The sequence below is a fragment of the Hylobates moloch genome, unplaced genomic scaffold (assembly GCF_009828535.3).
Source record: "Hylobates moloch isolate HMO894 unplaced genomic scaffold, HMol_V3 SCAFFOLD_5, whole genome shotgun sequence".
NCBI lineage: Eukaryota > Metazoa > Chordata > Mammalia > Primates > Hylobatidae > Hylobates > Hylobates moloch.
Genome location: NW_026652280.1, coordinates 87,983,235 through 88,011,196, shown reverse-complemented (window position 1 = coordinate 88,011,196; position 27,962 = coordinate 87,983,235). Strand labels below are relative to the sequence as shown.

General features: G+C 58.3%; 1 protein-coding gene across 16 annotated transcripts in view; it reads right to left on the bottom strand.

The window, feature by feature from the left end:
• TPCN2 (two pore segment channel 2) overlaps window positions 1-27,962 on the bottom strand; it is a 132,523-nt gene that overhangs the window by 93,402 nt on the left and 11,159 nt on the right. For 3 of the 16 annotated variants that reach the window (XR_009213581.1, XM_032153742.2, XM_058439045.1), the window contains exons 6-19: window positions 25,222-25,328; window positions 24,225-24,297; window positions 20,538-20,640; window positions 18,809-18,874; window positions 18,393-18,457; window positions 17,794-17,894; window positions 17,109-17,190; window positions 16,816-16,902; window positions 12,061-12,180; window positions 11,869-11,928; window positions 11,599-11,770; window positions 10,785-10,834; window positions 9,195-9,294; window positions 7,129-7,200 (exon numbers count right to left, since the gene is read on the bottom strand). Coding sequence is in view for 9 of the 16 variants with exons in the window: in XM_032153742.2 (XP_032009633.1) it covers window positions 7,129-7,200; window positions 9,195-9,294; window positions 10,785-10,834; window positions 11,599-11,770; window positions 11,869-11,928; window positions 12,061-12,180; window positions 16,816-16,902; window positions 17,109-17,190; window positions 17,794-17,894; window positions 18,393-18,457; window positions 18,809-18,874; window positions 20,538-20,640; window positions 24,225-24,297; window positions 25,222-25,328 (1,258 nt within the window). In the remaining 7 variants the exon portion in view is untranslated. Of the gene's footprint in view, window positions 1-11; window positions 3,308-3,972; window positions 4,068-4,536; window positions 4,619-5,215; window positions 5,299-5,393; window positions 5,476-5,859; window positions 5,934-6,056; window positions 7,028-7,128; window positions 7,201-8,108; window positions 8,722-9,194; window positions 9,295-10,784; window positions 10,835-11,598; window positions 11,771-11,868; window positions 11,929-12,060; window positions 12,181-16,815; window positions 16,903-17,108; window positions 17,191-17,793; window positions 17,895-18,392; window positions 18,458-18,808; window positions 18,875-20,537; window positions 20,641-24,224; window positions 24,298-25,221; window positions 25,329-27,962 lie in introns of those variants that run through there. The other 13 variants (XR_009213580.1, XR_004248198.2, XR_004248200.2 and 10 more) reach the window with 13 other exon arrangements.

Here is a 27,962-nt window from a genome sequence, read left to right as displayed (position 1 = left end):
AGCTTATTGCTAGTACCTAGAAAAGCAACTGATTTCAGTATATAATCTCATGGCAGGCCAGGTACAGTGACTCACACATGTAATCTCAGCACTTTGGGAGGCCAAGGTGGGAGGATCGCTTGAGCCTAGAAATTCAAGAATAGCCTGGGCAACATAGAGATACTCCATCTCTACAAGAAATAAAACCATTAGCCAGACCTGGTGGCATGTGCCTGTAGTTACAGCTACTCAGGAGGCCGAGGTAGGAGGACCGCTTGAGCCCACGAGTTGGAGGCTGCAGTGAGCCATGATCACACCACTACACTCCAGCCTGGGTAACAGAGCAAGACCCTAAAATAAATACATGAATAAGTAATAAAGTAAAAACTTTTTAAAGCCCATCCTCCCTGGGCTCCTCCAGAATATCCCTGTGGAATTGAGGAAAGATGCACACAGGGGCCTCTAAAGGAGGGAGACCCTGGCCTGCTCACAAGAACAAGGGAGCAGAGCTTAGCAACACATGCAAAGTGAGTGTCACAGGGACACAGTTGTTAGCAAACAACTGTGCTGAATTCTTACTATTAATAATTTTGGCTTTTCTATGTAGGCATCATATTTGAGAATAAAGCATTACATTTCTTCTATTGCTGTTTTTATGTACTTGCATATTTATTGCATCTTAATGAGACAGGACCCTCAGCAGCATGTAGATTTTGCTGTTCCTGATTGTAAAGACCCTGACAGTGACAACTTCCATTTGGAAAGCTGTTTGCTGAAGGTTTTGGCAGCAGGGCATCCACAAAAGAGGGGCACACAGTGTGGGAGTCAAAGCCCCAGTCGGATGAGCAGGGCCTCTCTGTGGGGAGTGGGTGGCAGGGATGGGAGGCTGGTGACATGCAGGAAAACTGACCCAATAATCGATTAAGGAGAATGGGAACCATTCCCAGAAAGGGCCTTACAACTATGGAAAGAGAGAAAACTGGAACGTACCCCGTGGTGCTGGGCTGAAATCGGAGGTGTTAGTGTCATTCCCAGCTGTGAATAGATGAGAGAGAGAGAGATGGAACTACGTGCACATATAACCTAGCTCTGTCCACTAAGAGCTCCCGGGCGCAGAAATCTGCAACAGCCAGGAGCACCCCTCGCACCCACATCCTGGTTCCTGATGCTACTCTTCATTCAAAGGAACAGGGCTCCTTAGAGCCGTGGCTCACTCCAATAAATGAACAGGAAAGGGGCAGGCAGGTATAAAATAAGGCTTGAACATCTTTTTGCACCAGAAAGTAAAGAAACAGCTAAAGAACCGTAGGTACATAACAAAAAAACACAAAAGGCAGAAGAAGGGGCTCCCACGGGCCAAACAAGCAGGACCTGAGCCTGAGAGTAAACATCGTGACAGACCATAGCCCTGAATACAAGAAGGGACCAGGATCCACACAGGTGGGAGCAAGGAAGGAAGGAAAAAGTAAAGGCAGTTTGACAGGGATGGGATATTGGCATCGCTTCACACTACCTCCCCACTCATTCATTACAAAGGGGTCGTTACTGGGCAGTGGAGAAGCTGACTGGGGCCACCTTCACCAAGCAACATTAGAGAACACCAGCAGCAGGCTAACTGCATTTGGGCAGCCCCTGCCAGGAAGCAGTGTCCATCCTGTGACGCTCCTAGACAAAACGCAGACCCAGAACCTACCACGAGGAAATGTCACATGAACACAACCTGGGAGCCACGGGCTTATCTCCAGAAGTGCCAACGTCGTCTAAGCCTAGGGAGACGGAGCCACCGTCCAGGCGGATTAAGTCGCCATGACCGCAAAGCCACGTGCGACTCACTCCTGACGCGAATGCGGGTTGGACGCCGTCCCAAAGCACAGAGGGTGCAGGGCCAGAACGGCAACCACTCAAGTGATTCAGAAGGAAGCTTCTCTACTGTACTTGCAACTTTTCTCCAAGTTTGCGGTGGTTTCCATATTGTTATTGTTGTTATTATTCGACGTGAGTAAAAAGAAACTCATGACCTTCTCCTTGGACTTGCTCCTCTCTCTAATCTCAATACCGACAGCATTGCTGTTCGGGTCGCCCCCTCCCCCACCATCCCACAGCGGCTATGACGTGGGCTCAGCACCTCTGAAGGATGAAAGAACTTGTGCCTCCCAGGCGAGAATGCACAGCGCAGGGGCAACCCTGGCAGGGCCCATCCCTTCCTGGTCCCACTGAGCTCGGGCACAGACCAGGCACCAGGCTCGGTGTGGAGTGTGATGGGGAGTGGTGGCCCTGGAGTTGTTTCTGGGAGTTGCTGGGTCCACCTCGCCTTAAAAGTAGTCAACCAAATCCCAACCCACCACTAGATGGCACCCAAACCTCAGCAGAAAGGGGGCGTGGGTTGGCCCCTGATCTGGACCTGGCATGCATGAAGTGACAACGAGGCTTTCCACACACTGCTCACTTGCCCCACCTCCCCACCCCAGACCCCCTGCCACACACCTTGAGAACACAGGAAATAAGGCCACCATTGGCTTATATATGCCTTTGAGCAAAACAGAAAAGGTGCCCCTCACTGCAGGTAGACAGCCCCCCGCCAGGATACGCCTCACAGCCACGTGCCCTTGTGCAGTGCACAACCCAAGCAACCTTACTCAACAACCCTACTCCAGAGAAGCAGGACTAGAACTGTGCTGAAGTGAAGAATGACAATCCCATTCTTTGCAAGACTTATTGATGAAAATAACTGGCAATCAGACCCCTAAACACACCCAGTCACACTCATACAAGCCATGAAATAATAAAACACGGTCAAGGTTCTCTCCATGTCAAACCACCAGCATCCCCACCTGAATGCCCCGGAAGTCTGACGGTTAACCTGTGCAGGCCCTGGTCAGGCCTGTGGTCCCCAAGGGCCGCCGGCAGCAAAGGCACCACGGAAGCTGCAGGGGACAGGGGAGGCTGCTGCTTCTTGCTTTTTTGTCTGGAAGGTCCCTGTGGAGTCGGCGAGGGAATTCTCTTCTCACTGAAGCAGCTATAAAAGAAAGCGGAGGGCATGGTGCCTCCCTGAAGCACCAGCAGCTGTTCTGTAGATGGTTGTTGGGCCGCACGCAAAGGACTTGGTTCCTGTCCCCAGCTTAGTGGTCCGTCAGAGGAAAGGTCTCTTCCTGCCTGGCTGGCCACAGCATAGCTGCGTCTTCCATGACGAGCGCCTATGTAGGCCAGCCTCTCTCTCCTGCCGCCCCCGCTGGGACGGCAGCCCGGACATCACCTACACAGCCGCAGGTGCGGGTGCTGGCTCAGCTTCTCCGTGAGCTCATCCTCCCCGGGCTCCTCCAGAATATCCCTGTGGAATTGAGGAAAGATGCACACAGGGGCCTCTAAAGGAGGGAGACCCTGGCCTGCTCACAAGAACAAGGGAGCAGAGCTTAGCAACACATGCAAAGTGAGTGTCACAGGGACACAGAGACACGGGGACTCAGATGAGCCTCAGGATGGATGCGCCACTAGAAATGTCTACATGGCATTCTTAAAAGCCCAGGGGACACGCCTTTCCACTGGCTGGCAGGACCGCAGGGCTTGGCTGCAGCAACTCAGCAGCCCCTCGTGGAAGGCACAGAGGCCCCACAGCAGAGCTGCCTCTGGGTGGTCACTTTTCTGGACTAGTAGAGGAACCATCTCAAAGCTGCCAGGAGAAGAGATGGGTGCGGTTTCCTCAGGTCCCCTGTTTACATCCAACAGCATCCAATGGACCCTAAAGGATGGTGCCTTAAATATGCCCGATCCAAGAGCACGAGGGCAGGACAAAGGCTGTGACGTCAGTGGCAGGAAGAAGCGCCCCCCAATCCCGGCTCTGAGCTTCTCCCCTAGAGCACTGGACCAAAGCCAGATAACCGGGCGGAGGGGGAGGAGGGTCATCAGGGCCTGCCCGCCGCCTTGGCCCCTCCACCCCCCAGCTCTTGGCTTCACATCCCAGGGGGCCACACAGAAGCGCCTTCCCCACCCACACACCTGAACAGGAGCTCCACGGTCATCTGGTAGGTGGCCTCCGGGGACCCAGCAAGGGGCTGCAGGTGGCTGCGAGGGTCCCACTTGTGAAGGAAGTTCTGGCAAGCAGGAGGAGTGGCCAGTGAGTGTGGGCCCCGAGTGAAAGCAGCCTTGCCCCATCCCCGGCCCCTCCAGGGTCAGCCACAGGGACCCGCTGAGGGGGCTGAGCCGTTCACCCTGGACACCCAAGCACAGGCCCCAAGAGCCTGCTGGCTCCTCCTGGAGCCGCTGTCCAAGTCCCTCCTCAGCCCGACCTGGGGGCCTGAGAATCCCCACAGCCCAGATGTCAGGAGCACCCCCCAAGGCCCCAGCAGCCCGGATGTCAGGAGCATTCCCCAAGGCCCCAGCAGCCAGGGCGGGCAGCACTGAGCCCCACAGGAAGGGCTTGGCCTCACTCAGGACCCACCTAACCCAGCACGACTAACCCATCAAAGTCCCAGGCAGGCCCGGCCGGTGGCCTCAGGCCCATCGAGAGTGAATTAGAAACAAACGACCACGGAGAACAGCCTGGGTGGGAATCTCTGATACCTCCAGAATCAGGGCCAGAAACAGGTTGACCCAGATGACAGACGACACCAGCCACCACAATACAAAATAGATCTTGGACCACCTGTGGAGGACAGAGACCCACCCCGTGAACCACGATGAGCAAAGCAAGAGCACTAGATACAAACACCGCTGCGGCATGGCCAGGACAGCTCTCGGGCAGCTGGCCCACACACACCATGATGCAGAGCATGTTACTACTTCCATCTCAGAAACAACCCAACCGAGGCCTAGAAATGTGCAACAAGCTGCCGAGGTAGCTCAGCCAGCAGGAGGCGGTGCTGGGATTAAAACCCAGGACCATCTGCTGGGGCCAGTCTGAGCTCTTCAAGCTCAGAGCTGAATTATCTCGTTCACTCAGCCTTCCTAGGGCTCCCCCACCCCCGTGGAATTCCTCAGAAGCCCCAAACACACCAACGACCTCCAGAAGGTGTAAACCCAGAGTCATTGGCCACCATCCTAAGAGTCACAATGTGGCTATGCAGGGGGCAGGGGCAAGGTGAGCCAGGATGCCATGCTGGCCGACTTCCCTGTCAAGGCCTGAGTCCCTGTCCCAGCCACGCAGTGCAGGTGCAGTGTGCCTAGAGGTGAGGGAGCCCCAGGCTGCACGGAGGGACAGGCTGCACGGAGAATCACCGCTGTCAGGGAGACGGGGACTCACGGGCCCGAGAAGCGCCGATATGCATCCAGGAGCACCTGCCAGTTGTTCACCACCATCAAGTTCCACAGAGTGACCACAGCAGCCTGCGGGGGCAGAGACCAGCAGTCCAGGAGGGCCCAGGAGGTGGGGAGGGGAGGAGCCCAGGGAGCAGAGCGTTGGGGCAGGGCGCAGGGCTCACCGCAAAGTCATCGAAGTTGTTGGCCCAGTACTCCAGCTGCTCGAAGCTCCCACAGGGCGCCGAGCCATTGGCAGGGGCCAGGCTGGGGGACACAACACACCTGGGTCAGGGGCGGGGGCTCCAGGTTCTGAGGCCTGACACCTTACACCCCTTTCCTCTGCTGGCGTGCTCAGCCTGGCCTGAAGGTCCAAATTGGGATACAGAGGGTCAGGGGGCAGGGAAAGTGCTGCTCTGAGCAGGCCACGAGAAATGTGTTTAGCAGACTCCAGGCAAGGGCTCCTAGGAGAGGTGTGGAGCGGAGGTGGAAATTGAGGGTCGGGAAAAGGGGGTGGAGGGAGGAGACGAAGGAACTGGGAGAACGCCCTCCCCTCCTGAGATGCTGAGCCCACCGAGGCCACCGCCAAGGCCTCCCGCCCACCCCAGCACCCCTGAGACACTCCCTGTGGCACCTCAGACCCCACCTCACCTGCTGTTTCCAGGAGCCACAATGACGCCTCTAAACAAGTTGATCCCAATGATGGCAAATACATAGTAGACCACCTGGCGGGCCAGGAGCCGGGGACTGGTCAGCCCCACCCATGGGTGCACCTGCCACCCCCCTCCCCAGACAGAACCGCAAAGCCAGAGGATGCCTGTGAGGCCAGGACCCTCTGCCCAGGGCTGGGATTCCAGCCTGGCTGCTACTTCAAAACACACGCAGCTGGCCTCCCCCAGGGCTGGCGGGTCCACAGACACAGTGGGGCTCAGGCAGGGGTAGTCACGGAGCTCCTAAAGGAATCAGGGCCCTGCCCCCAGGTACCCTGGCAGCCACAGTTAGGGGGCAGGCTGCCCACCCACCCCAGGCCTGTCCCTAACGTGTGTCAGCAGAGAGTGGAGGGGTACACGCCTGGGCTAACCTGGTCCCCTTTCTGAGCCTCAGTTTCCTCTGCTGTGCAAGTTAGGGGGCTGGGCAGACAGCGCCTGAGGCAAGATTCTCTTCCCAGCGTCTATTTCCAAAGGCGCAAGGCACAGCTGGGGTCCAGCCCAGAGCACCCCGCAGCCCCAGACACACCTTCTCACCCCAGTGGTCCCTACGTCAAGGTGGTCAGAATAAAATGGAAAAACTGCTGAAGTGTGGCCGGGCTTCCTGCAGAGGGCGCCTCCTGTCACTCCGCACAGAGCGGATCTGGGGCCTGCCTGGTCACGGGCCCCTCTCCTGCCCAAGCCCGGCCACCAGGCAGAGCAGATGGGCTCCTCAGCTGGAATGCTGGCCCCTGGGGAGGGGCCGGGGTGTCCCACAGTTCTCGCTCAGCAAATGTGGCTGCGAGTCCCTGAAATCCCTCTAAGAAAGGAGCCTCGACCAAGTCCTCATCCCAGGGCTTGTGCGGGCTTTGGGGTCCCTGGAGGCAAAGCCCTGCGCCTCTTAAATTTCTGTCATTAGTTTCTCAACAAGATCCACAACCCAGAAAACATGAGAGACTCAAAAATTACCAAACAGTCTCTGCCATGGGAGGGAAGCATGCTCAGGCAGGGCCACCAGCCACACCACCCCGAGCTCCCTGCTCTGCAAAGAAGGGGATGCCTCTGGCTTCTTACCCCAACCCCGTACTTCCCTGGCCTCAGCAACCTGCTGCCGTCCGAACCCAAGAACCTTCCTGCCGACAGAGCAGTGAGCCGGCTCGGCACTGCCTTCCGCCAGTCTCCCAGCCTCCCACTCCAGTGCATAACCCGCCACCAGCAGCAGCCTGGGACTCACCACCAGGATCCCACCAAATGCACGCATGTTCTGCACCAGGCCCAGGACGGTACTGGCCACCACGGCCATCGGCTGAGGACAGGAAGAGAGCACAGCCCTTACTCCTCCTGGCCCCGCTGAGGGGACGCCATCCCGGCCCACCACACTGACCCTGACAGAAAGGCAAGATGGGGCAGGCCAATGACCACCAACCCACACACACACACCTGGATCCACAGCCACCCCCACACACCTCTACACACCCACACAGCCTGTCAGGCCCCCACATCCACCCATACACACCCTCGCACCCCAACACCCACATCTACCCACGCGCATTCACACACGCTTGCATCGCCACCTGCACGCACGCACTCACCCACTCCCGCATCCCAACACCTCCACCCCAGCCTCATTCAAGCACTGACTTCAAGTCCCTGTAGGAAGCCCTTCTCTCCCTCCCAACCCACTGCGGGTGGGTCAGCTACTCTGTGGCCTGGAGGCACCAAAAAAATGCAGAGCTAGAGGTGGCAGGAGCACCCGCAGGAACTGAGTCTGAGAAGGAGCCTCTGAGAACCAGCAGGGAGGCCCCAGCTCCAAAGAGCCGCTCCTCCTCATCACAGCCTAGCTGGGAGAAAGGCTTTCACATCAGCCCCATCAACCCACCTGAGGAATCCAAATTAGACAACACAGCTGAACGCCACAGTGGAGACCAGTCAGCATGTACGTGTGCACACATGCGTGTCATCGTGAGCACGTATATACTCACGTGAGAGGTCCTGGGAAACTGCGACTTCAAGCAAAACGCCATGATTCCAGGGCCTGCTGTGCGTCATTTCCCTTAAAGTCACAGTTTCCAAGAACCTGTGGATGGCACTGCGGCCTTACTGTGGATGTGTGCACACATGATCATGCGTCTTACGCGGGCACGAGTTGCATGATAATGCACGCGCATGTGTGCACACACCACCATCGCGTCCATTAGGCACGCAGTTCATGGATATCTGCATGCGATGTGTGCACACACGATCATGCGTCTTACGCGGGCACGAGTTCGCATGGATATCTGCATGCGATGTGTGCACACACGATAATGCGTCTTACACGGGCACGAGTTCACATGGATATTTGCATGTGATTATCTGTGCATACGGTGATGCGGGAGTGCGTATTAATGTACGTGTGTATGTGCATGATGATATGTATTGTATGTAAACGTGATCATGTATGTGTGACTGTGTATGATCGTGTGTGCCTGTGACTGTGTGTGTATATGCATGTGCATGGTCACATGTGTGGTTGTGTGAGATCACGTGTGCATGGCTGTATTGTATATATGTATGATTGTGCCTGTATGGTTGTAATTATGTGTGAACATGTGTGTGTATGAAGGTCCCAGCATAGCAGCCCCCTAGGAAGGCTCAGGACCCCTGAGCTGCCTCCAAGTGGGACGTACTGTCAGGTGGGACAGGTGCACAGCTCAGAGGAAGGATGAACGGGGACAGAGGAGGGACCTGGACACTCAGAATATGGGTCTTAGGACATGGTGCCAGGAGCAGCAAGGCCCAGACCCCCAACCTCTGTCTGCCTGCCTCTTCAAGGTGCCCACTGCTCCTAACCGGTGCATTAAGAGAAACCAGCGCTCAGAGATGGTCATGAGCCACCTGTGCCTGCATTAGGGGATCTTGGAAACGAGCTCCCTGGCCAGGGGTACCACTGCCCCTCACTACTAGCACCCTGGGAGCCATGGCAAAGGCCTTTCTGGGAACCTCAGAGACCTGGGGGAGCACTGGTGTCCAGGGCTCCAGCCCCAAGGAGCTCCTGCCACTGGCCAAAGCATTGCACCCGCCACGCCCTTGCCAGCCTTGCTCTCCCCACCCAGAAATGCAGGGCTGGGCTCTCCCACTTCTAATGACCCTACCCCAGCGTCACAAGAACACGGCAGAGAGCTGAGGGTGCAGCCAGGGAGCCCAGGGTGACGGACACAGTCCTCAGGCCCTTCCTGCCCCAGGTTCACCCACCCTGGAGCAACGCAGCAGCGTGAACCAGGAGGGCGGGGCGAGTGTGGGGGTGGGGCCGGCACACACCTTCATGTTGGGGATGATGCGCAGGAAGCGGAACACGATGAGCATGTTCAGCATGCGGGTCATGTCCCACAGCGACAGCAGGCCCAGCATCTCCGGCCTCCTGGGAAGAGACATGGGAGGCAGGTTGGGAGAGGCCCAGGAGCCCCACAGGGAGGAGACAAGGAGACGCGTGGGCTCCTGGACGGAGGCACAGGGAGGGCAACAGGGCATGACGGGAGTGCACCCCACAGCCACCACCGAGCAGAAAAGCCTCTGCAGGGCAGCGAGAGGACGGGGCCTGGGCCACTCACTGCTCCGCTTCCACCTGCAGCCCCGGAGCGATCCCCCATCCCCCCAACACCTTCCCAGCCAGCCCTCCTTCTACACAGACCCTCCGTCCACACGGGAGGGCATAGAGGTTCCAGACACTGCGACTTGCTCCAGCTCAGGCCCCAGCAGAACTGGGTGAGCCCATGTCTCCTGCCCCGGTCTCCTGCCCCAGCCCCATCCCCTGGTTCCTGCCCCCGTCGCCCACCTCTTGTCCCATGACCCTGACCCTGACCCCGTCCCTGACCCACACCCCGTGTGGCATCCCTCATGGTCTTTCCATGCTTTCATTTTCTGTTGAAACTCAAACCCATTCTCATCCAGAGTGTCAGCCGCCCAAAGTAATGACTCAGAACAAAGTGCAGCTGGCATGCTCCGTGCACACGAAAGACGAGGCAATGCCAGCCCCATGGCACAGCATGGTGGCACTGCCTGTCTTCCTGAGGTAAGTCCTGGGGGACTTCCTAGGGAGGTGACAGAATAGCAAGGCTCTTGCTATTCACCGTCCCCATCCCCACCAAGCGATTCCCAGCTGCTCCCTAGGCAGTGGGGTAGATGACAGAGCACACAGAGACCCAAGGAGCCCGGCCTAACCACAGGGCCGAGGCTGGGCCCTGGGACCCACCCTTCCTGTCTCATCACGGGCACACTGGAGCCATGCTCTCAGGGCAAAGCAGACTGGCTGATGGCCCTGCAGTGCCACGAGGCTCCAGGGTCCCTGCCCAGGTTGTCTCTTCGTGGCCAGAATCCCGGGCAGTGGGGAATCAGCACACAGCCTCAGAGTTCAGTGAACCCCGGGCCCCTGGCTCCACTATTTTAAGGGGACTAAAGTGACGTCCAGAGTGGGAGGCGATGATTCAAGGTCACACTGTGAGGCAGGGGCTCTCCCAAGGATCTTCCCGCCAGCAGAGGGGCCCAGCCAAATCCCAGTGGTCACAGGTCCCCTGAGACCTGAGCCAGGGGCATCTCTGCTGCCAGCCCCCAGCATGTGTGCTGGGAGGCGGAGCCCATTGCCGCCCTGGAGGGCATCTCCGAGGGGGAACAACGGCTTCCCTCCACAGCCTGCGAGGTGCCAGCTTCTGGAGAGAGGACCCCCAGAGCGACGGCAGGGCTCTGCCCCGACACAGCCTCTGCTGTGGGATCAGCCCACCCATTCCACCATCACCGGGTCTGCCCTAGAGTCACAGCAGACCTGGCCCCCTGGACACCACTGAGACCCTCCCAGGGGCGCTACGTGGTGGTGCTGTTTGCTGTAGCCGCCCTCGGTTCTGCCCAGTCACATACCAGCCTGGGTGTGGCAATCGGTACACAGCCAGAGTTGAGATCTCCAAAACCTTTAATTACAAAAGAAAAGAAGGCATCGCTACAGCAACACTAATCTGGGCGGCCCTTAAAGGAATTATAAAGCTCATCTCTAACACATTCTCCCCAAAAGGGGCTTTTGGGGAGAAATCAGAGCTTGGTCCTGCACCCCATGGGTTGGTTCCAGATGACAGGACTTCTTTCAGCTGGAATGACATCCTGGTCTCAGGAATCGGGGGACTGCACAGATTGGGGTGGCAGAGGTGGCAAGAGAAGATACTGAGTTAAGGACAGACCTCAGGGCCCTTCTCAAATTTCTCTTCACCCGTGTGCTGAGGGGCCTGCTGGCTACAGCAAACGTCACTCTGATGTGGCTGCTTGTGACACACACACCAAGTATGACATGCCCTCAATCCCACAGGGTCTGGGGAAAAGAAGTGTAAGCGTTTCCTGAGAACACCCTGGTGCCTGAGAGCCCCTGGCCCCTCGCTCCACCCATGCTGAGGTCACACCATCTATCAGTGACATTAGAGGCTGTGCCCTGGGCTGGAGTCGCTGGCCAGGGCTACGGGTCCTTCAGGGCTTCCCCTGGGGTCAGGAGTGGCAGCCTGCCCCCCATGACACTCGGATGCAATAGAAACCCAGCCTCCTAAAGCCCCCACCAGCTGCCCACTGAGCAACTCGGCCAGCAGGGAAGCCAGCCCTCACCACTGACAGCAGGAGCCCACCTTCCCACAGCCTCTGGTCCTCAGGGGAGGCCTGAGGTGGGCCAGCACAGAGCCCAGGTGGCACTCACCCACCCGCCCAGGAGAGGCCGGCCTCAGACGCGCTGACTTTACCAGCAGGACAATGGTGAGGAGCCCGTCAAACACGTTGCTGGGGTAGGACAGGTACCCTCGCAGGCCCAGGGCAAAGACCTTGAGCAGCATCTCCAACAGGTAGTACACGATGAAGACGCAGTTGAGAATCTGAAAGGGGCAGAAGAGGCACCCAGAATTGGACCCCAGGGCTGTCAGCCCTGCCCAGCCTCACCCTGGCCCTGACAAGTGGGCAGCTCAGAACCTACCCCCAGGACGAAGTCATCACGCTCAGCAGGCAGCACATCTGCATCCAGCACCAGGAACACCTGCAAAGCCAGAGCAGAGGGCTTGCCGGCTGGCCCAGCACAGAGCTGGGCGAGGCAGGAGGGGCAGGCTCCCGTGCGAGGTGGGTGGGAACAGGCACTTCCATGCCAGCTCTGGGGCAAATCCACACTCACGCAAATGGACACGAGGTTTGCCAAGGCGATGAGGTTCCCTAGGTAGTCAAAGTAGTAGTGGCCAAAGAGGAACTGGGCGCTCTGCAGAAACGGAGACTGGTACTCGGGCCTCGGCGGGTGCTGGGCAAGGAACACACACGCTCAGAAGCACAGGCCAGCAGCTGTGGCTGTTACAGCCCAAAAATGCTCAAGCCCTCTTATTCTGGGATTTGATTTTTTCCTACTCCATCTCCCATCGTATCTATCCAGCCACAGGAAATAATCCCAGACACAGACATCGCTTTATACACAAAGGTGTTCATCTCAGTGGTCTTTGTAACACCCAAAGAGAAATAGAAGCAACTGAAACGTCCACTGAGGCTGTAAGTAAAACATGTTGTGATATCAGAGTCACCTTAAACATATGCAAAGTGTCACCCTGATATAAAAAAAAAAAAAAAAGCTGTGTGAAAAAACACATGTAAGTGATATGCTCATAGCTACAGAAACTTAGCATAGAACTGACTCCTGTACTGTGGGCTGGCAGCAGCAGAAGGCAATGAGGGGCAGGCGGGCAGACACTGCCACTGTCAGGACCCTCGTGAGACCCGGCACTTCCCGCGTTCAGCAGCCTCCTTGAGACACGCCCGTGTGTGCACGAGGTCAACAAGGGGAACAGCCTAAACGTTTCTCAGCAAAGGGACCTGCATCCGCTGTCCCACACAGGAGCCACTGACCACTGGTGGCTATTTCATGAAAATTTCAATGCAACGAAATTCAACACTCAGTTCTTTGGTGGCAACAGCCACGTGTCAAGTACTCCACAGCCACATGTCAAATGTGGCTACAGCTCATCCCCCCAAAAAGCCCATATGAAAATGGAGAGGGCGAGAAGACATGGCTGCATGAACAGGCAGGCTGAGGAGTGAAAATCGCAATGCTTCATGTATACGTCAAAGAAGAACAAAGCAACTGTCTCCCCAGGTAACTATGAATGCCTGAAATTACACGGGGAAAAGTCTGGAAGGAAAACACCAAAATATCCAGTTGAATAGAGTGGCTATTCTCCAGTGAGACCCAAACTGGCAGTGCCAATGATCAGCGAACTTCCTCTCGGCTCCCAATATCCTCCTCGATACGCACTCTGCCACAACGGGCAGGGTCCCTTTCAGCGTCTCATCCACAGTGAGCGGGAGTGAGCGGAGGGGCTGGAGGGACACGGCAGGAGGGCAGGTGGAGGGACACGGCAGGAGGGCAGGTGGAGGGACATGGCAAGAGGGCAGGTGAAGGGACACGGCAGGAGGGCAGGTGGACACGGCAGGAGGGCAGGTGGAGGGAAACGGCAGGAGGGCAGGTGGAGGGACACGGCAGGAGGGCAAGCCTCCCCTGAGGTTTCCGGATGCTACGGCGTGGATCGGGGCGTGGTGTCAAGCACATCTGGACACGCTCTGTCCGAGACACACAGTCCCCAGGCGACCTACAGCCACAGCCTGACCTCCTGAAAATTTCCCAGCTTCCCACAGTCCTCAATGTGGAAACCCGTGCCCAAAGGCCACCTGTTCGCACTGGCATCCAATTCCCTCGGCAGGACCACACCACTGCCTGCTCACAGCCTGGGCCTGCTGCACCCGGGAGGGTCGCCTCCTGCTTACCCAGTGACCACAGACCAACCGCAGCCCAGGGAAGCCAGTGAACGTCTCTCCATTCCCCTGGGCGAAACCACACCTGCTCTCAAGAGGTCCAAACCCCGGCTTCAGAGGGTCCCCTTCCAGGTCCATCCTTCTTCATGCACTCCCCTCAGCCCGAGGACACCACACAGTTTCCTTACATCTTACAGTTACACTTTTATCGTAGTTGCCACTTCCGTATACGACACTTTCTGTTTAACCCAGACTGACACCTTGGCCAAGAGAGATTTTGGCATTATCTATTGTGTCTAAATTGTTACAAGGAGAAGGTGTTCATGTTAGCTGTGTAACTGAGAAATAACTGATATGACTAAAGTGGTTGTCTCTGGGTAGAAAGCCAGTGAGGTGGATTTTCCCACTTCCCTCTGTTGTCTATAATGAATGACCATTACATTTTTAACCCCAAAAGCTTCTCACGTGAAGAGGAGACTTTTTTCAGCAGCAGGCAGGGCACCTTCTCTGAAGCTCACCAGCAAGCACCAACCGACTCCCTGGCCACAGCCAGGCTGACGCCCAGGCACTGACCCCACACGGGAGGGCTCTCGAAAAGGCTGGAGCTCCCATGACATCAGCCTGCCGAGAAAGCACCTCTTTGTGCTTCCAAAACCACAGGCTGCCCCAAATCTGAGCAATCCCAGAAGCATCTGCCTCCCAAACTAAAGCTCAGCCAGCCCTTCACATCAGCGGGCTCTGTGTCCGCAGACTGAACCAACTGCAGATCAAAACACACTCAGGGGAAAAAGCGTCTGTACAGAGCATGTACAGGTTTTCTTACCCTTATTCCCCAAACTCCCACCCATTCCTAGGTGCTAGGTATTCTAAGTACTCTAGAAATGATTTAAAGTATACGGAAGGATGTGTGTAGGTTACATGTAAACACTACATCATCTTAAGTAAGAGACTTAAACATCCATGGATTTTGTATCCACATGGAGTCCTAGAACCAATCCCTACAGTACTGAGAGGCGACAGCCTGCCCTCTGCAGTCAGCATTATTGAGGAAAGAAGGTGTCAGAAAACCAGATTAAGGATGTCGCAGCTCCCAGAACCTGTGGAACCTAAACTCCCATCTCAAAGCCCAGCGCTCGGTGCCCTGGGAAGAGCATCACCGGGACCTCCAGGAAGACAGCCAAGCAGGGAATCAGGCCAGGCCTGCATGTTGGGCCTTCCCCACTCCTGTGCGCACAGGAGCCGCTCTACTGGGTCATGGCCAAAGCAATCCATCCACCCTTCCTTCACATCATCACGGGAGGAAGCAATCCATCCGCCCTTCCCCCACATCATCACGGCAGGAGGAACTTCTTTCCAGGTCTCATCAAATCCTGACACTGGAAAAGGGACTGGACAACCAGGACTCAACCGCGCCCTAGGGAACAGCGACAACTGCCCAGGGAGAGCCCAGATGGCCCAGAGCACACCAGGAGCAAAGCATGAGGAACGAAAACCACCTTTCCAGAACCTTTAGGATGACTGGCTTCTCCTGGCCTGTGTCTGCCTGCCCCTGGAAGGGGCCGGATCACAGCAAACCTAGCCTACAACAGCCACTAAGGCTGCTTCCTGAGCCCCAAATACCTCTGGCCCTAGGACAAGCGCCTTTATCTAGAACGGTGCTTCTTAATTTTCTGTCATCTGAGGACCATCTGCACAGTTTCTGCGAAATCTGCACCTGGTAAAATTTATTTCATATCTTCAAGTCCACCTTAAGTTGATACCACATTGCCCAGCCTTGTCCCAAACAGAGGTTTGATGGCGTGAATATTCAAAGTGCCACCTGCTGCTCCTCACAACACTCAACGCCCATATGCCCCAAGGGGTTGGGGGTGCCACACTGAGGAATGCAGCCCTAAAGAGGATGCCCAAAGTGACGATGGGGACGAGTGCATGGCACTCAAGCTCAGGCTGGGGCAGGTCCTGACTCCAGAGGTCTGGAAGGACCTTAGGAAAACATGTTTTTTAGAGAACCACCTCTGACAGGGGCCTGCAGCCACAGAGGCCGACAAGGAATCCTGAAGCAGGTGACAGTTGCTATGGGCTGAATTTTGTCTCCCTCAAAATTTGTATCTTTAACTTCTAAGCCCCAGTAGCTCAGAATGTGACTACATTTGGAGACAGGGCCTTTTAAAAGGTAATTTAGTTAAAACAAGGCCATTAGAATGGGCCCTAATCCAATCTGAATAGGGTCCTTATAAGAAGAGGAGATGACACACAGAGGGATGACCACGTGAGGATACAGGGAGAAGGCGATGTCTACAGCCACGGAGAGAGGCCTCAGGTGAGGACACGGGGAGAGGGTGACATCTACAGGCCATGGAGAGAGGCCTCAGGTGAGGACACAGGGAAAGAACAGCGCCTATAAGCCACCGAGAGGGGCCTCAGGAGGAACCAGCCCTGTGACACCTTGGCCTCGGACTGATGGCCAGGACTGTGAGATGACAAATGTCTGCTGCTTCAGCCCTGCCCCTGCCCCAGTCTGTGGTGCCGTCCCAGGAGCCTGAGCAAACGAGAAAAGTGACACAGAACTGGCAGGCGTCTGCCACCCCACCTCTCTGCCCCATCCCTGTTCCAGGGTCTGGCTCAGTCCTCTGAGGCTGAGCAGCAGGAATGGCAGCCCCCTCGCTGGCCCCACACTGCCTATGAGCACCTGGGCTGTTTCCCACTGTCTCCACCCACCTGGCCCAGGCCTTCTGGACACAGAGCTTAGTCGGATGCTGAGGCCCACCTGGGAACTTTGTAAACCAGTGTCAAGGATGAAAGACAAAGGCCTTGGAGAGGACCAGTGTGCGGACCTCCTGAGGAAGGATAGACAGGAAAAGGAGAGTCTGTCTTGGGAAACCGAGAAGACCATTTGGAAGACTCCTTTGTGTCGGGCTGGGCTCAGGTTAGTTTCTGGGGTCTGGTGAATTTCATAAAAATCTCCCCAATCTCCAAGAGCCAAAGAGATCTCCATTCCCAGTTCCCATCCTAGGAGCCAGGATCCCTGGCAGGTGAATCCCAGCACTGATCATTAGAAGAGTTCCCCAGGTGATCAAGGGCAGTGGAAACTGGAAGGCCCCCACTATCCGCCCTGGGTGGCTGTGGCCCCAGTTACCTCTTTAACCACACTTCTGTCAAGCTCGTTGAAGAGCTTCTGAAACTCCTCAGCTGAGAGCAGAACACTGCCGTAGGAATGCACCTTCTGCAGAGGAAGGAGCACAGGTCAGCAGGGGCGCAAGGGAAGGTGAGCGCCCTCGGAGGTGAGCACCCCCAGCCCCAACCCCGCCCCGATGGGCTGTGAACGCAGCAGGTGACCTGAAGCCACACCCCCAGTCCTGAAAAGGGGCTGCTGGCCCAAGTGACCTCCCGGGAGGAGCCCAGAGGAGGCTGGGAGCAGGGGGCGGGTACCTCCATCATGGCCTGTTTGTGGGAGCTGTCCAGCTGGACCTTCTGAAGCACCCACAGCAAGTTCTGGGGCTTCACCCCAACTCTGCAGGGAAAAACCCACAGCCCGGTGAGCACAGACAGCTCAGCTCCCTCTGAATCCCGGCCTGGGTCCTCCTGCCCTAGGCATCTGGCTTGAGCTTTGCCATGAAGCCACTTTGCAGCCTGAGCCACACCAAGAGCCCCTGTAAGGAGCGTCCTGCCACTGCCATCCCTCCGAGGAGGGGCAAACTGACTTCACCACTATGAGCAGTCAGGACCAGAACCTTCCACTGCAATGTCCCTCAAGCTCTCTGCCCTCATTTCCAAGCAGGACGGTGGTGTGGACACCTGGCCCACGCACCTCTGGCTCTGCTGCCTAAGTCAGCACAGAAGGGTGGAAGAGCACAAAGGGGGACAAGAAGGCCGGGCCACTCGGCCCTTCACCAGCCCAGGGTCCCCCGGGGGCATGAAGACAAAGGCGTGGACTCAGGGCAAGGATGCCGGGAACCACAGAGCATCAGGGACATGGTGGTTTCTATGAGTCGGGTGGCAGCCAGCAGGGGCGAGGCACAGGCCGAGCACGAGAAGCCCCTCATGAACACCTGGCCCCTGCCCAGCAGCCACGGCGCCACCCTCAGGGGGAAGAGGGTCCACACCCAGCACTCACGCAGGAGGGAAGGCTCCTCCCTCCCCCACCATGGAGGACAGGACTTCAAAGGCAGCCCGGGTTCCCAGTCGCCTCCGAAACAGCGAGGTCTGGAGAGATTTCTGCAAAGAGGAAGGCTCTGAACAGCAGGATCAGCCCTCCCCCAGCTCAGAACCCCCAACCCGTCCCTCCCCTGGGGAACAGGCAGGGGGGAGTCTGGGCAGCCTTGGAGGGGGCCCAGTTCCCCACAGCCTGGGGGCAGCCCCTCACCCTCTGGGAATGAGAGGATTGGTCAGACTCTCGGGACAGGCCGCACAGGAAGGTGTCTGACAGGCATGCTGCGCAATACACTGGGCCACGTATCTTCTCTGTGTGTTGGGGGGGCCCCCGGCTCCCCCTCAAGAGGGTTTAGGGTCTGCTGTCCTGGGAGTTGCCATCTCTGGCAGTGGCTAGAGCAACAACACGTGTATCCCCGGCTGATCCACAGGAGGTGGCAACCCTGCCTTCCCGTCCCACCAGGTGCCTGGCCGGCAAGGGTCACCCAGCTGCTCAGCTCAAGCCACACCCTGCTTGGCCTCCCGGCAGCTCCAGGCACAGCCAGCATGGGAGAGCTCGCTCACCATCAGGTAGCCCCGGAACTGACTGTAGATGATGGCTGTCAGCAGGTTCATCAGAAACAGGCTTCCTTCAAGAAGAGACAGCCACGGTCAGGGGCGCCACCAACACAGCAGCAAAACCAACGCAAGGGTGGCCGGCACAGGAGAGCACAGCACCCGGGGCATCCCCTATCAAATGGAAACGTGGCCTGGCCAGCGCAGTCACGGGCAGGAGGACGACGAGGTCAACGGCGGTGACAGAACAGAAAGCGTGGGGTGGGGGATCCCTGGGGTGAAGCTGTTGGTGGGGGATCCCTGGGGTGATCTCTGGAGTGGAAAACATGGATGTGAAGTTTCAGGTCGTGGAGGGAGCAGGGTGTATCGGTCCCTGAGCTCTCGGGATCCTGTCACGGAATGCTGGCCACGTTACCTGCACTCACCTATCACAGTGAAGACTATGAAGAAGATGGCATAGGCCCGGTTCTTGGAATACGCAGGAATCATCACTGAAAGAAAAAAGAAATAACAGAAACTGACAGCCTCAGTACCTGATCCCACTCCCATCCTGACCCTACACTATTTGCTTTTGCAATAGAAAGGAGGTCTCCCAGGCCGGGCGCGGTGGCTCAAGCCTGTAATCCCAGCACTTTGGGAGGCCGAGGCGGGCAGATCACGAGGTCAGGAGATCGAGACCATCTTGGCTAACACGGTGAAACCCTGTCTCTACTAAAAATACAAAAATAGCCGGGCGTGTTGGCGGGCGCCTGTAGTCCCAGCTACTCGGGAGGCTGAGGCAGGAGAATGGCGTGAACCCGGGGGGCGGAGCTTGCAGTGAGCCGAGATCGTGCCACTGCACTCCAGCCTGAAAAAAAAAAAAAAAAAAAAAAAAAAAGAAAGGAGGTCTCCCTTGCTGAGCTTGTTGGCTCATGCCTGTAATCCCAGCACTTTGGGAGGCTGAGGTGGGTGGATCACTTGAGGTCAGGAATTAGAGACCAGCCGGGCCAACATAGTGAAACTCCGTCTCTACTAAAAATACAAAAATTAGCCAGGCGTGGTGGCTCATGCCTGTAATCCCAGCTACTCGAGAGGCTGAGGCAGGAGAATCGCTTGAACCCAGGAGGTGGAGGTTGCAGTGAGCCGAGATTGTGCCACTGCACTCCAGTCTGGGTGACAGAGCGTGGCACCGTCTCAAACAAAAAAAAAAAAAAAAGAAAGAAAAGAAAAAAAAGGAAGGAGGTCTCCTGGGAGGGCTGAGAGGCGTTCCTGTCCAAATTCGATCTCTTGCCTCTGCTCACACACCCTCCAGGACGGGGAACTCCCTACCTATCGAGGATGTCCATCTGCGCACAGAGCTGAAAGCCTCCCTGCAGCCCTCCCCACAGACAGTCCTGCTCCCCCTGAGGTCACTTGCTAGGACTCAGACAGTCCTGCTCCCCCTGAGGTCACTTGCTAGGACTCAGACAGTCCTGCTCCCACTGCGGTTACTTGCTAGGACTCAGAGGACACAAGAGGCAGCACTCAGGGTCCGCAAGATGAAAGGCACCAGCCAGGGTGGCTGGGCCACAGGCAAGCCCAGGACCGTGGACTCCATCCTGGCCACACCTGCACCTGAGCAGCGGAGGCCCCATCAGCATCACATAGGGTGAGCATCATGGCCAATAAGACCCTTGGCCCTCACGTGCTGCTGCCCAGTGGCTCCCACAGCTGAACCTCGGCTGCAACAGGAGAGTGGGTGGGTGCAGCTCCAGCAGGACGGCACTGGGAGACCCCTCTGACCACTGATCTCCAGTAGGAGGGCACCAGGGGACCCCTCTGACCACTGCCATCATCGCCCTATGAAGAACACTAGCCACTTTCAGCTTCTCAGAGGAGTGAGAAGGAGGAAGAGGAGACGAAAAGAAAAAGAGAGGAGGGAGTGAGAAAGCAAAGGCATGAGACAGAAAAGGAAAGAAGGAAAGAGAAAGGACAAGAGAGAGGGAGAAGAAAACCAAGACAAAAAAGAAGAGAAAGGAAAAGAAGGGGAGGAAGGAAAACGTCACCCTTTCTTCTCCACTCATCGATAAAAAGGCCTCAGACACTCCCGCTGGGTTCTAACGCTCAGCGGCCCAAACCGGCACCCCCATGCTGGGCTCACCAACCCCCAGGGTCCCTCCCTGGCCCTGCACGCACCATCGGGGTTGTTGGCCGTGGTCAGCAGCACCAGGAGGGAAGTCAGAGACTCAGGCAGGTTCTGGAAGTAGGTCAGCCTCTCCCTGTCCTGCCCATCATCCTGCTGAGAGCAGAAGCGACAGCTCCAGGGCACCACTGGGTCCCCACCCCACAGGCTGGGCTCCAGGCCCCGGACCCAACCGGCTGGAACTATCCACCTGCTGCCCAGCCTGCATCTCCCTGTGGCCTCCCAGCAGGCTGAGCTCATGGCCAGACAGGACTGAACTCAAGATCTCTGGGTGCAAGAATGGGCACCCAGGGAGACTGCTCACCTGCATGGACACGGCGCCCGGAAGCAGGCCGGCTCAGAACCACAACAAAAAGCCCTCAGCCAGCCTAGTGACCTCCCTCAGGCCACCTCGCCTGCTCGCAACTGACTCTGCCATGCACTGTGCGAGCAGTGAGGCTACAGGGAAGAGGCAGGAGGGGCAAGAGGAGCAGAGGGGCCCAGGCTGCCAGGGTGGGATAGGTTGAACCCTTCGTGAAGCCTGCTCTAGAGGCTGTGTGTCAGGGCCCATGGCCGCCCCCGGCCACCCACGGGACCCAGTGGCACTGTGCTCGTGGCTGTGGTGAATCACAGCCATTGGCAAGGGGGCATCCACACCAGAGTCCCTATCCTCTCTCCCTCCTGAGAGGGGTCCCAGCCACAAAACACAGCTGGCACGTGCAGCGTTTCCGCTCGGAAAGCAACTCCGCTTGAGACTCCGGGCCCAGGGCTCTCACTGAGGCCAGGCTCGTGGGCACCCTCTGCCTACCAAGCCTCCAGACCCCTCAGCTGGAAGATGGGTGGTTCCCGCAAACCAGACTCGTTGTATGAACTGTGGGGGCAGGTAGCACAGCGGGGCTTGGCACACAAAGCATACAAAGCAACCTCTTCTCTTAGGGATCGTTTCAAAGCCACGATCCCAGCTGCTGGCCAAGGGGCAACCCCGCAAGCAGGCCCTGGCATGGAGGCGTCTGTGACAGCCACTCTCTCTCGCACAGGCCACCTTTCCTGCCTCAGAGCCACATCAATAGCACCGAGGCCTCCAAGGCCTCACCTATAAAATGGCACCGTCCCCTTGTCTGCCCAGTCAGGGGCTCCCAAGGACACGTGAGCTAATTGGTGAAGACTCCACAATCTGCTAGGGGGAGGGGGCACAGGGGCCACTGAGAGGAAGTTAGAAGGCAGGGAGCGCTGTCAGGCACAGAGCCACGGGTAGGGACAGGCTCCCCTGCTGGGGAGAGCGAGGCGGGCCCCTCCTGGGCCTCAGCCCAAGCCAGAGTGGAGGAGCAGAGCAAGGCCTTCCGAGGCCTGGAGGGCAGGCTGGCCTCCAGTGGTCACCGGGGATGGCAGGACCCGAGCACTGGGCTGAGGCCTCCCGGGCCTCCCCCGTCCCACCCTCACCCAGTCAAACCACCACATTCCCAAACGTAAAGCAACCCACCGAGCGCCCACCGAGGGCCAGGCTTCGAGCCAGCTGAGGCTCACTACCTAACAGATGCTGAGGTCCACAGAGCTGACAGAACTCCCCAAGGCAGGTGGCCCTGCCCCGGCCCATCTCCCACCCTACACTGTGTGCCTCCCAGCAGGCCTCACGCTCCTCCTCTACAATTCAGCTCCTCCTCTACAATTCAGCTCCTCCTCTACAATTCAACTCCAGACCCTAGGCATGACCTCCCATACCTCCTGCCCAGCCCAAGCCACAGCTCTGCAGAGACACAGAGGAGCCCTGGGCTCCCACCCAACCTGCCACAACCAGCGGCGATGGACCCAAGCCAGCCCACAGCCCCAACCTGAGAACATCTGTAAAGTGGGGAAGCACCATCACGGCTGCTAGAGACCGCACACCCCAACACCAACCCTGGTTCTTGGAAATCAATGCCAGCCAGGCCATCCAGAAGCACAGCCTGGCTACCGCCCCAGGCCAGGCTGGCAGGGCACAATGGCCGGGGAAGGAAGGCAGGACGGGCTGGCCACCATCCCACGCTCCTCTCAAGTCCTGCCTCAGACAGGGATCCAGACTCCTGCCAAGACCAGGACAAGTACTCTGACCCCTCACACAAGGCACACCTTGCTCCCCCAGGTCCCCTTCGAAGGGCAGACACCCACGCCTGGAGGAGGAGCCAACCCTTCCAGGTGCCTCGGGATGGGACACTCGGCTTTCCCGGGGCAGAGGACCACACCCTGGCCTCAAGGCCGAGGCTGTTGCCACTTCCAGCACCCACACTGATGCCATCCACCTGGCACGGGCTCTGGCAAACAGCGCCACTGCAGCGGTCACTGGAGGGTCACACAGAGGAGGGCCTGAGATTCTGTCAGCCGGTTCCATCTCCACAGCCCAGCTGCCCCCACCACCCACAGACAGGCACACAAACACACATATACACACAGAGACATGCATGCACATGCACATGCACACAGGCATACAGACACCACACACACAGAGACATACAGACACCATGCACGCACACAGACACCACACCACACACACATAAGACACCACACACACAGACATACAGACATACAGACACCACGCACACAGACACCACACACGCAGACAGACATACAGACACCATGCACACAGACACTACACATGCACACATACAGACAATAAACACGCACACAGACATAGACACCATACACCCACACATACAAACAAACATGCACACAGACATACAGACTACACACACACACACACACACACACGGGCTCATTGACCACTTCCGCCCTGGGTGAGAACACAGACTTCAGCCTTCCCCTTCTGGACAACACACACCAAACCCCAACACAGCCACAAACAGGAACAGCAGCGCAGACTGAGCACTGTCCACTCCCACGACAAAGCCACAGAGACGCAGCGTGGCCCCAGCCCCGAGACGGATGGTGCCCTAGGCCAGGACAGAAGGACAAACACATAGCACTGGAGCAGGGTGGGGGACAGGAAGACGTCTCCACAAAGCAACGAGCTGCTGGGCCCTGGGGCAGCCACAGAGGAGGATATGGTGGGAGAGACTAGTGGCAGGAGAGGGCGTGGGAAGTGAGGGCCCTCCCAATAGGCCAGCACAGCCTTGGGGGCTGCAGTCAGAGAGGGTGCAGGGCAAGCCTCCTTGTCAGGAAGGATGAACAGGGCTAGAGGAGAAACCAGAGGAACCACCCTCAGTGAACAGCCTGGAGGGGAGGGGCGGGGAGGGGCGGGGAGGGGCGGGGAGAGGTGGGGAGGGGCGGGGTGGGGAGGGGAGGGGTGGGGTGGGGAGGGGAGGGGTGGGGTGGGGAGGGGAGGGGCGGGGAAGGGTGGGGTGGGGATTCGTGGGGAGGGGCGGGGAGGGGTGGGGGATACGGAGGGAGGGAGGGAAGTGGGAAGGAGGATAGGGGAGCTGAGTCAGGATGGGAGGGAGCAGAGGAGGGTGAGAGAGGGGCAGCCAGGACAGAGGACAAGTGGCCCTGAGCACAGGAGACCCCAGGACAGACAGGTGTCTTGGGCAGTGGGGTGGTGGAGCACTGTGGCCACCTGAAGGCAGACCCCTGGACCCCAGATGGGCCACTGCTAACTACTGGACAGAGTCTACACATGGGTTAAGCCAGGGCAGCAGACACCAGCCCAGCCCCCTCTGTTAGTCACAGCACAGGGCAGCCCCATTCCCAGACCCTGACCACGGGCGCCCTACCTTCCCACCGGCGAACAGCAGCATCCCGAACATGGTGAAGAGGCACAGGTGGATGGCCAGCAGCAGCCCAACGCTGGGGGAGAGCGAGGCACTCAGCCTGGGTCAGGCGGGCGGGCCGGCAGGCAAGGCCCAGGGACACCTGACCTGCCTGCAGGGCTTGGTGACAGGAGCGCCCAGGAGTCTGCAGCAGCTGGGGTGGATCCAGGCAGCAGCTGGGTCCCCCACTCCCCGAGGGCCTTGCCTCATGCTCAGCACATGGGGCCCAGAGGAAAGGCCTGGTCCTGCCCTGGCAGGGTCCCTTCTTTGACAATGACAAATGAAACCCTGGGGGCCCACTGAGACAGCATCCAAGGACCCAGGGCTCTCAGAGGGGAGGCCACTTCCATCCACCTGAGCTGGATGGTGAGGGGTCAGCACGTGAGCCACTAGGGACTCGGGCAACACTGCCACTGGCAAGAGCAGAGGGTGGCAGGGGATCGGGACCAGGGGTGAGCCAAGGCTGGATGGAGGCTGGGCCTGGGCGCAGGGAGAGAGCCCCACGCTTCTAGTGGCAACAAGAGCCACGAGGGCTTCCAAGCAGGGGTGCCGTCAGGAGCAGCTCAGCTTTATGAAGTCTAGGCTGGCAGCGTGCAGACACCATGAGTGGAAGGGGATGGCAGAGGGCAGAGGCAGGACGCAGCCACAGCGGGGACAGAGGGGACAAGAGGAGACCCATCGGAGGGAGTGCCCATGGGACTCAGCAGCCTTTGAGCTGGGGCCGGAGTGTCTGCAGCCCCAGCCCCAGCTCGAAGGCTGCTGGGAGGCCTCTGGGGAACTGCTGGAACCACGGAGACTCCAAACGCCCCCCCAGCAGCCTCCCCACACCGTCACCAGTCAACCAGCAATGCGGAGCACACAGTCCAAGATGAGACTCCGGTGGGCCCCACCCGCAACGACATGGCCTGGGGCAGAGAGAGCCCCTTCCCAACCCTGCGAGCCCGGGGCACCAAGAGCCCACCTGGCCATTTCCGGCAGCGACCAGCGGATGCATTTCAAGGTCTTCTTCATCATAGAGGAGTTCTGCAGCAGGAAGAAGGGGCGGAGGAGCCGGCGGATCCGCAGGGGCTGGAAGAGACCCAGGAAACTGAGGACCACGTCGAGTGCTTAGTTCTACTCCTCACCAACCATCCCAGATAGGCACACGGTTCAGAGACCCCGGTGCCCTGGGGGCCACTCCAGGGTCACTGAGCTCCGAGCGGAGGGCCTGGCTCCAGAGCTGGCCCTGAGACCTGTTCCAGGCCACATGCTCTGCAGTCCTTCCCCGTCGCAGGCCTCCCCCCTACCCATCTCCCAACTCCTGGGCGCTGCACACACAGGTTCCTCAATCCTAACACCTGTCCCCATCCCTGTCCAAGGCCATCCTCCCCTCTGCCCACCCAGGACACAGCTGGAAGGGTGGCGGCCCCTTGCCTCCCTTGGGACCCTCCTGCCTTGCCCAGCACACCTGGCCTCAAAGGGTACCATCCCCGACTCCTCACCCCTCAACCCACCTCCCCTCGTGCCCCCGTCTCCAAGCCTTCCCCTCCCAGACACAGACCCTGCCCCCAGGAGCCCCACCTCCACACCCCCACACTCGCACAGCGCCCTCCAGCCTCATTGCTCCCACACTCAACCCTCACACGGTGTGAATGTGCGTCCCCTCCAAATCTCATGTTGAATCTGACTCCCCGTGTTGGAGGTGGCATCTAGCGGGAGGGGTTTGGGTGGTGGGGTGGATCCCTCGTGAACGGCCTGGTGCCCTCCCTGCGGTAATGACTTCAGGGGAGGGGTTCACGAGAGATCTCGTTGTTAAAAGGAGTCTGGGGGCCTCGCTTGCCATGTGACACACCTGCTCCCCATCTCCTTCTGCCATGAGTGGATGCTTCCTGATGCCTCATCAGAAACAGATGCCAGCACCATACTTCCCATGAGGCCTACAGAGCCGTGAGCCAAATAAACCCCTTCTCTATTAATACCCAGCCTCAGGTCTTGCTTTATGGCCATGGAAAACAGACTCACACTCACACACACACTCACAGGTATCCCCATCTTCCCTGCCTTCCTTCTATGAGGACAGAAGGGCCCACCCATGGCCACCACCCACAGTCCTGTCAACCCACCCCAGCCTTCTCAGGATTGCCTCAATCACCACCTTCTGCCCCAACCATCACACATCAGTGTTCTCACAGCTTCCATCATGCCACGTTTCCCTGCCCTCCCCTCTGTTCACTCCCCTGCTCCTGTCCCAGCCCATCCTCCCCTCCTGGCCACTGGGACCCACCTGGGGGTCCCCATGAGCACCTTCCCATCCTGCCTGGTGCCCTCAGCACCAGACACAGCTACCTTGGTGCTTCTGGCTGCCCTGTGGGCCCCCACACTGCCTGATCCGCCTGTGCTGGGCACCCTGCCCCCACCTCCTCTCTCTGCCTCACACCTGGATTCAGTCCCTTGAGTATCACGTTTACACTTTGGCGCCTGTCAATCTCAAACCCACACTCTCCACTGCAGTCTCGCATCCTCATCAGTATCTTGTTTTAGAAACGCAGAGCTGTCAGCTCCTTGCACAAAACCAAAACCCTCTGACAGCTGCCCACGGCTCTGCTCATGGCCTCCGGGGTCCACGGAGCAGGCCCAGCCAGTCAGTCTAGCCCCTTCCCAGACCTCACAGGCCATGGCCCTCAAGCCGCCAGTGTCTGCCCAGCCAGCCGGCTCAGCCCCCCGCAATCTGCAGAACACCACCTCTGCCAGGGCTGACGGGCTCCTCTCCGGCACGGCACCCACCACACTTGGGAATCACACTCTGCGTCTGGCACTTCTGTGCACTGGCAATCTCTCTCTCACTCCAGAAGGGGATCTCAGAGGACAAGAGACCTGCCTATTCTGTTCACCAAGGTCCAGCCAGCAGCAGCACGACAGGCCCTCCGGAATGTCTGCAAGTGACTGATCCCCAGCGCTCACTCCAAGTGAATCATCGTCCTCAAAAGGGACCCCAGGGCCTGGCGCAGGACTGAGAAGGCCAAGGGAACTGCGGTGAACACAGAACTGCTCACGGCTCCGGCCCCTGCCCTGTGCGCCCAGCTCACCCGGAACCCACTCATTGCCCACTGGTTGGAAACTCTGGTCTTAGAGGCTGATAACAAAGGCTTCTTTCAGCCCCTCTACAGGCCATAGAGGCGCTGAAGGTGCTGCTGCTGGGTCCCCTCCCCTGCCCAGGAACTTGCACTCTCACCTGTAGTCAGACACAGACCACAGCACAGCTTCTCCAGACACAGGAGCCCAACCTGAGGGCCTTCCCTTGAGAGCTCGGGCCGTGAGGCCTCTATGAGGATGGGAAGGTACATCCAGGTGACCAGCCTCCAAGGACAACCAACCACAATGCTAATCAAGCCCCTGGGACCCTCAGACCCAAGGCCTTGAGGAAAAACCACACCCAAATAATCCTGGCAAAGACAAGAGTGAATGAGCAAAACCCAACAGTGACCAGCAGCCCAGGTATTATCCAACCCACCCGGCCACAAGGCTCGGGGGCACCCAGTCCTCCCTGCAAGCCACCCAATGCCTGTGGGAGTTCTTTATGATTGGACAGCTGGCCACAGAGGAAAACCTCAGGCCTGTTTGCAGACGTGCTGAGTGATGGCCGGCCTAGCCAGACACACACACACGCGCATTTCAGCCACCATCAAGAAAGCGCCGCACGGACGCTGCGGAAGGGAAAGCTCT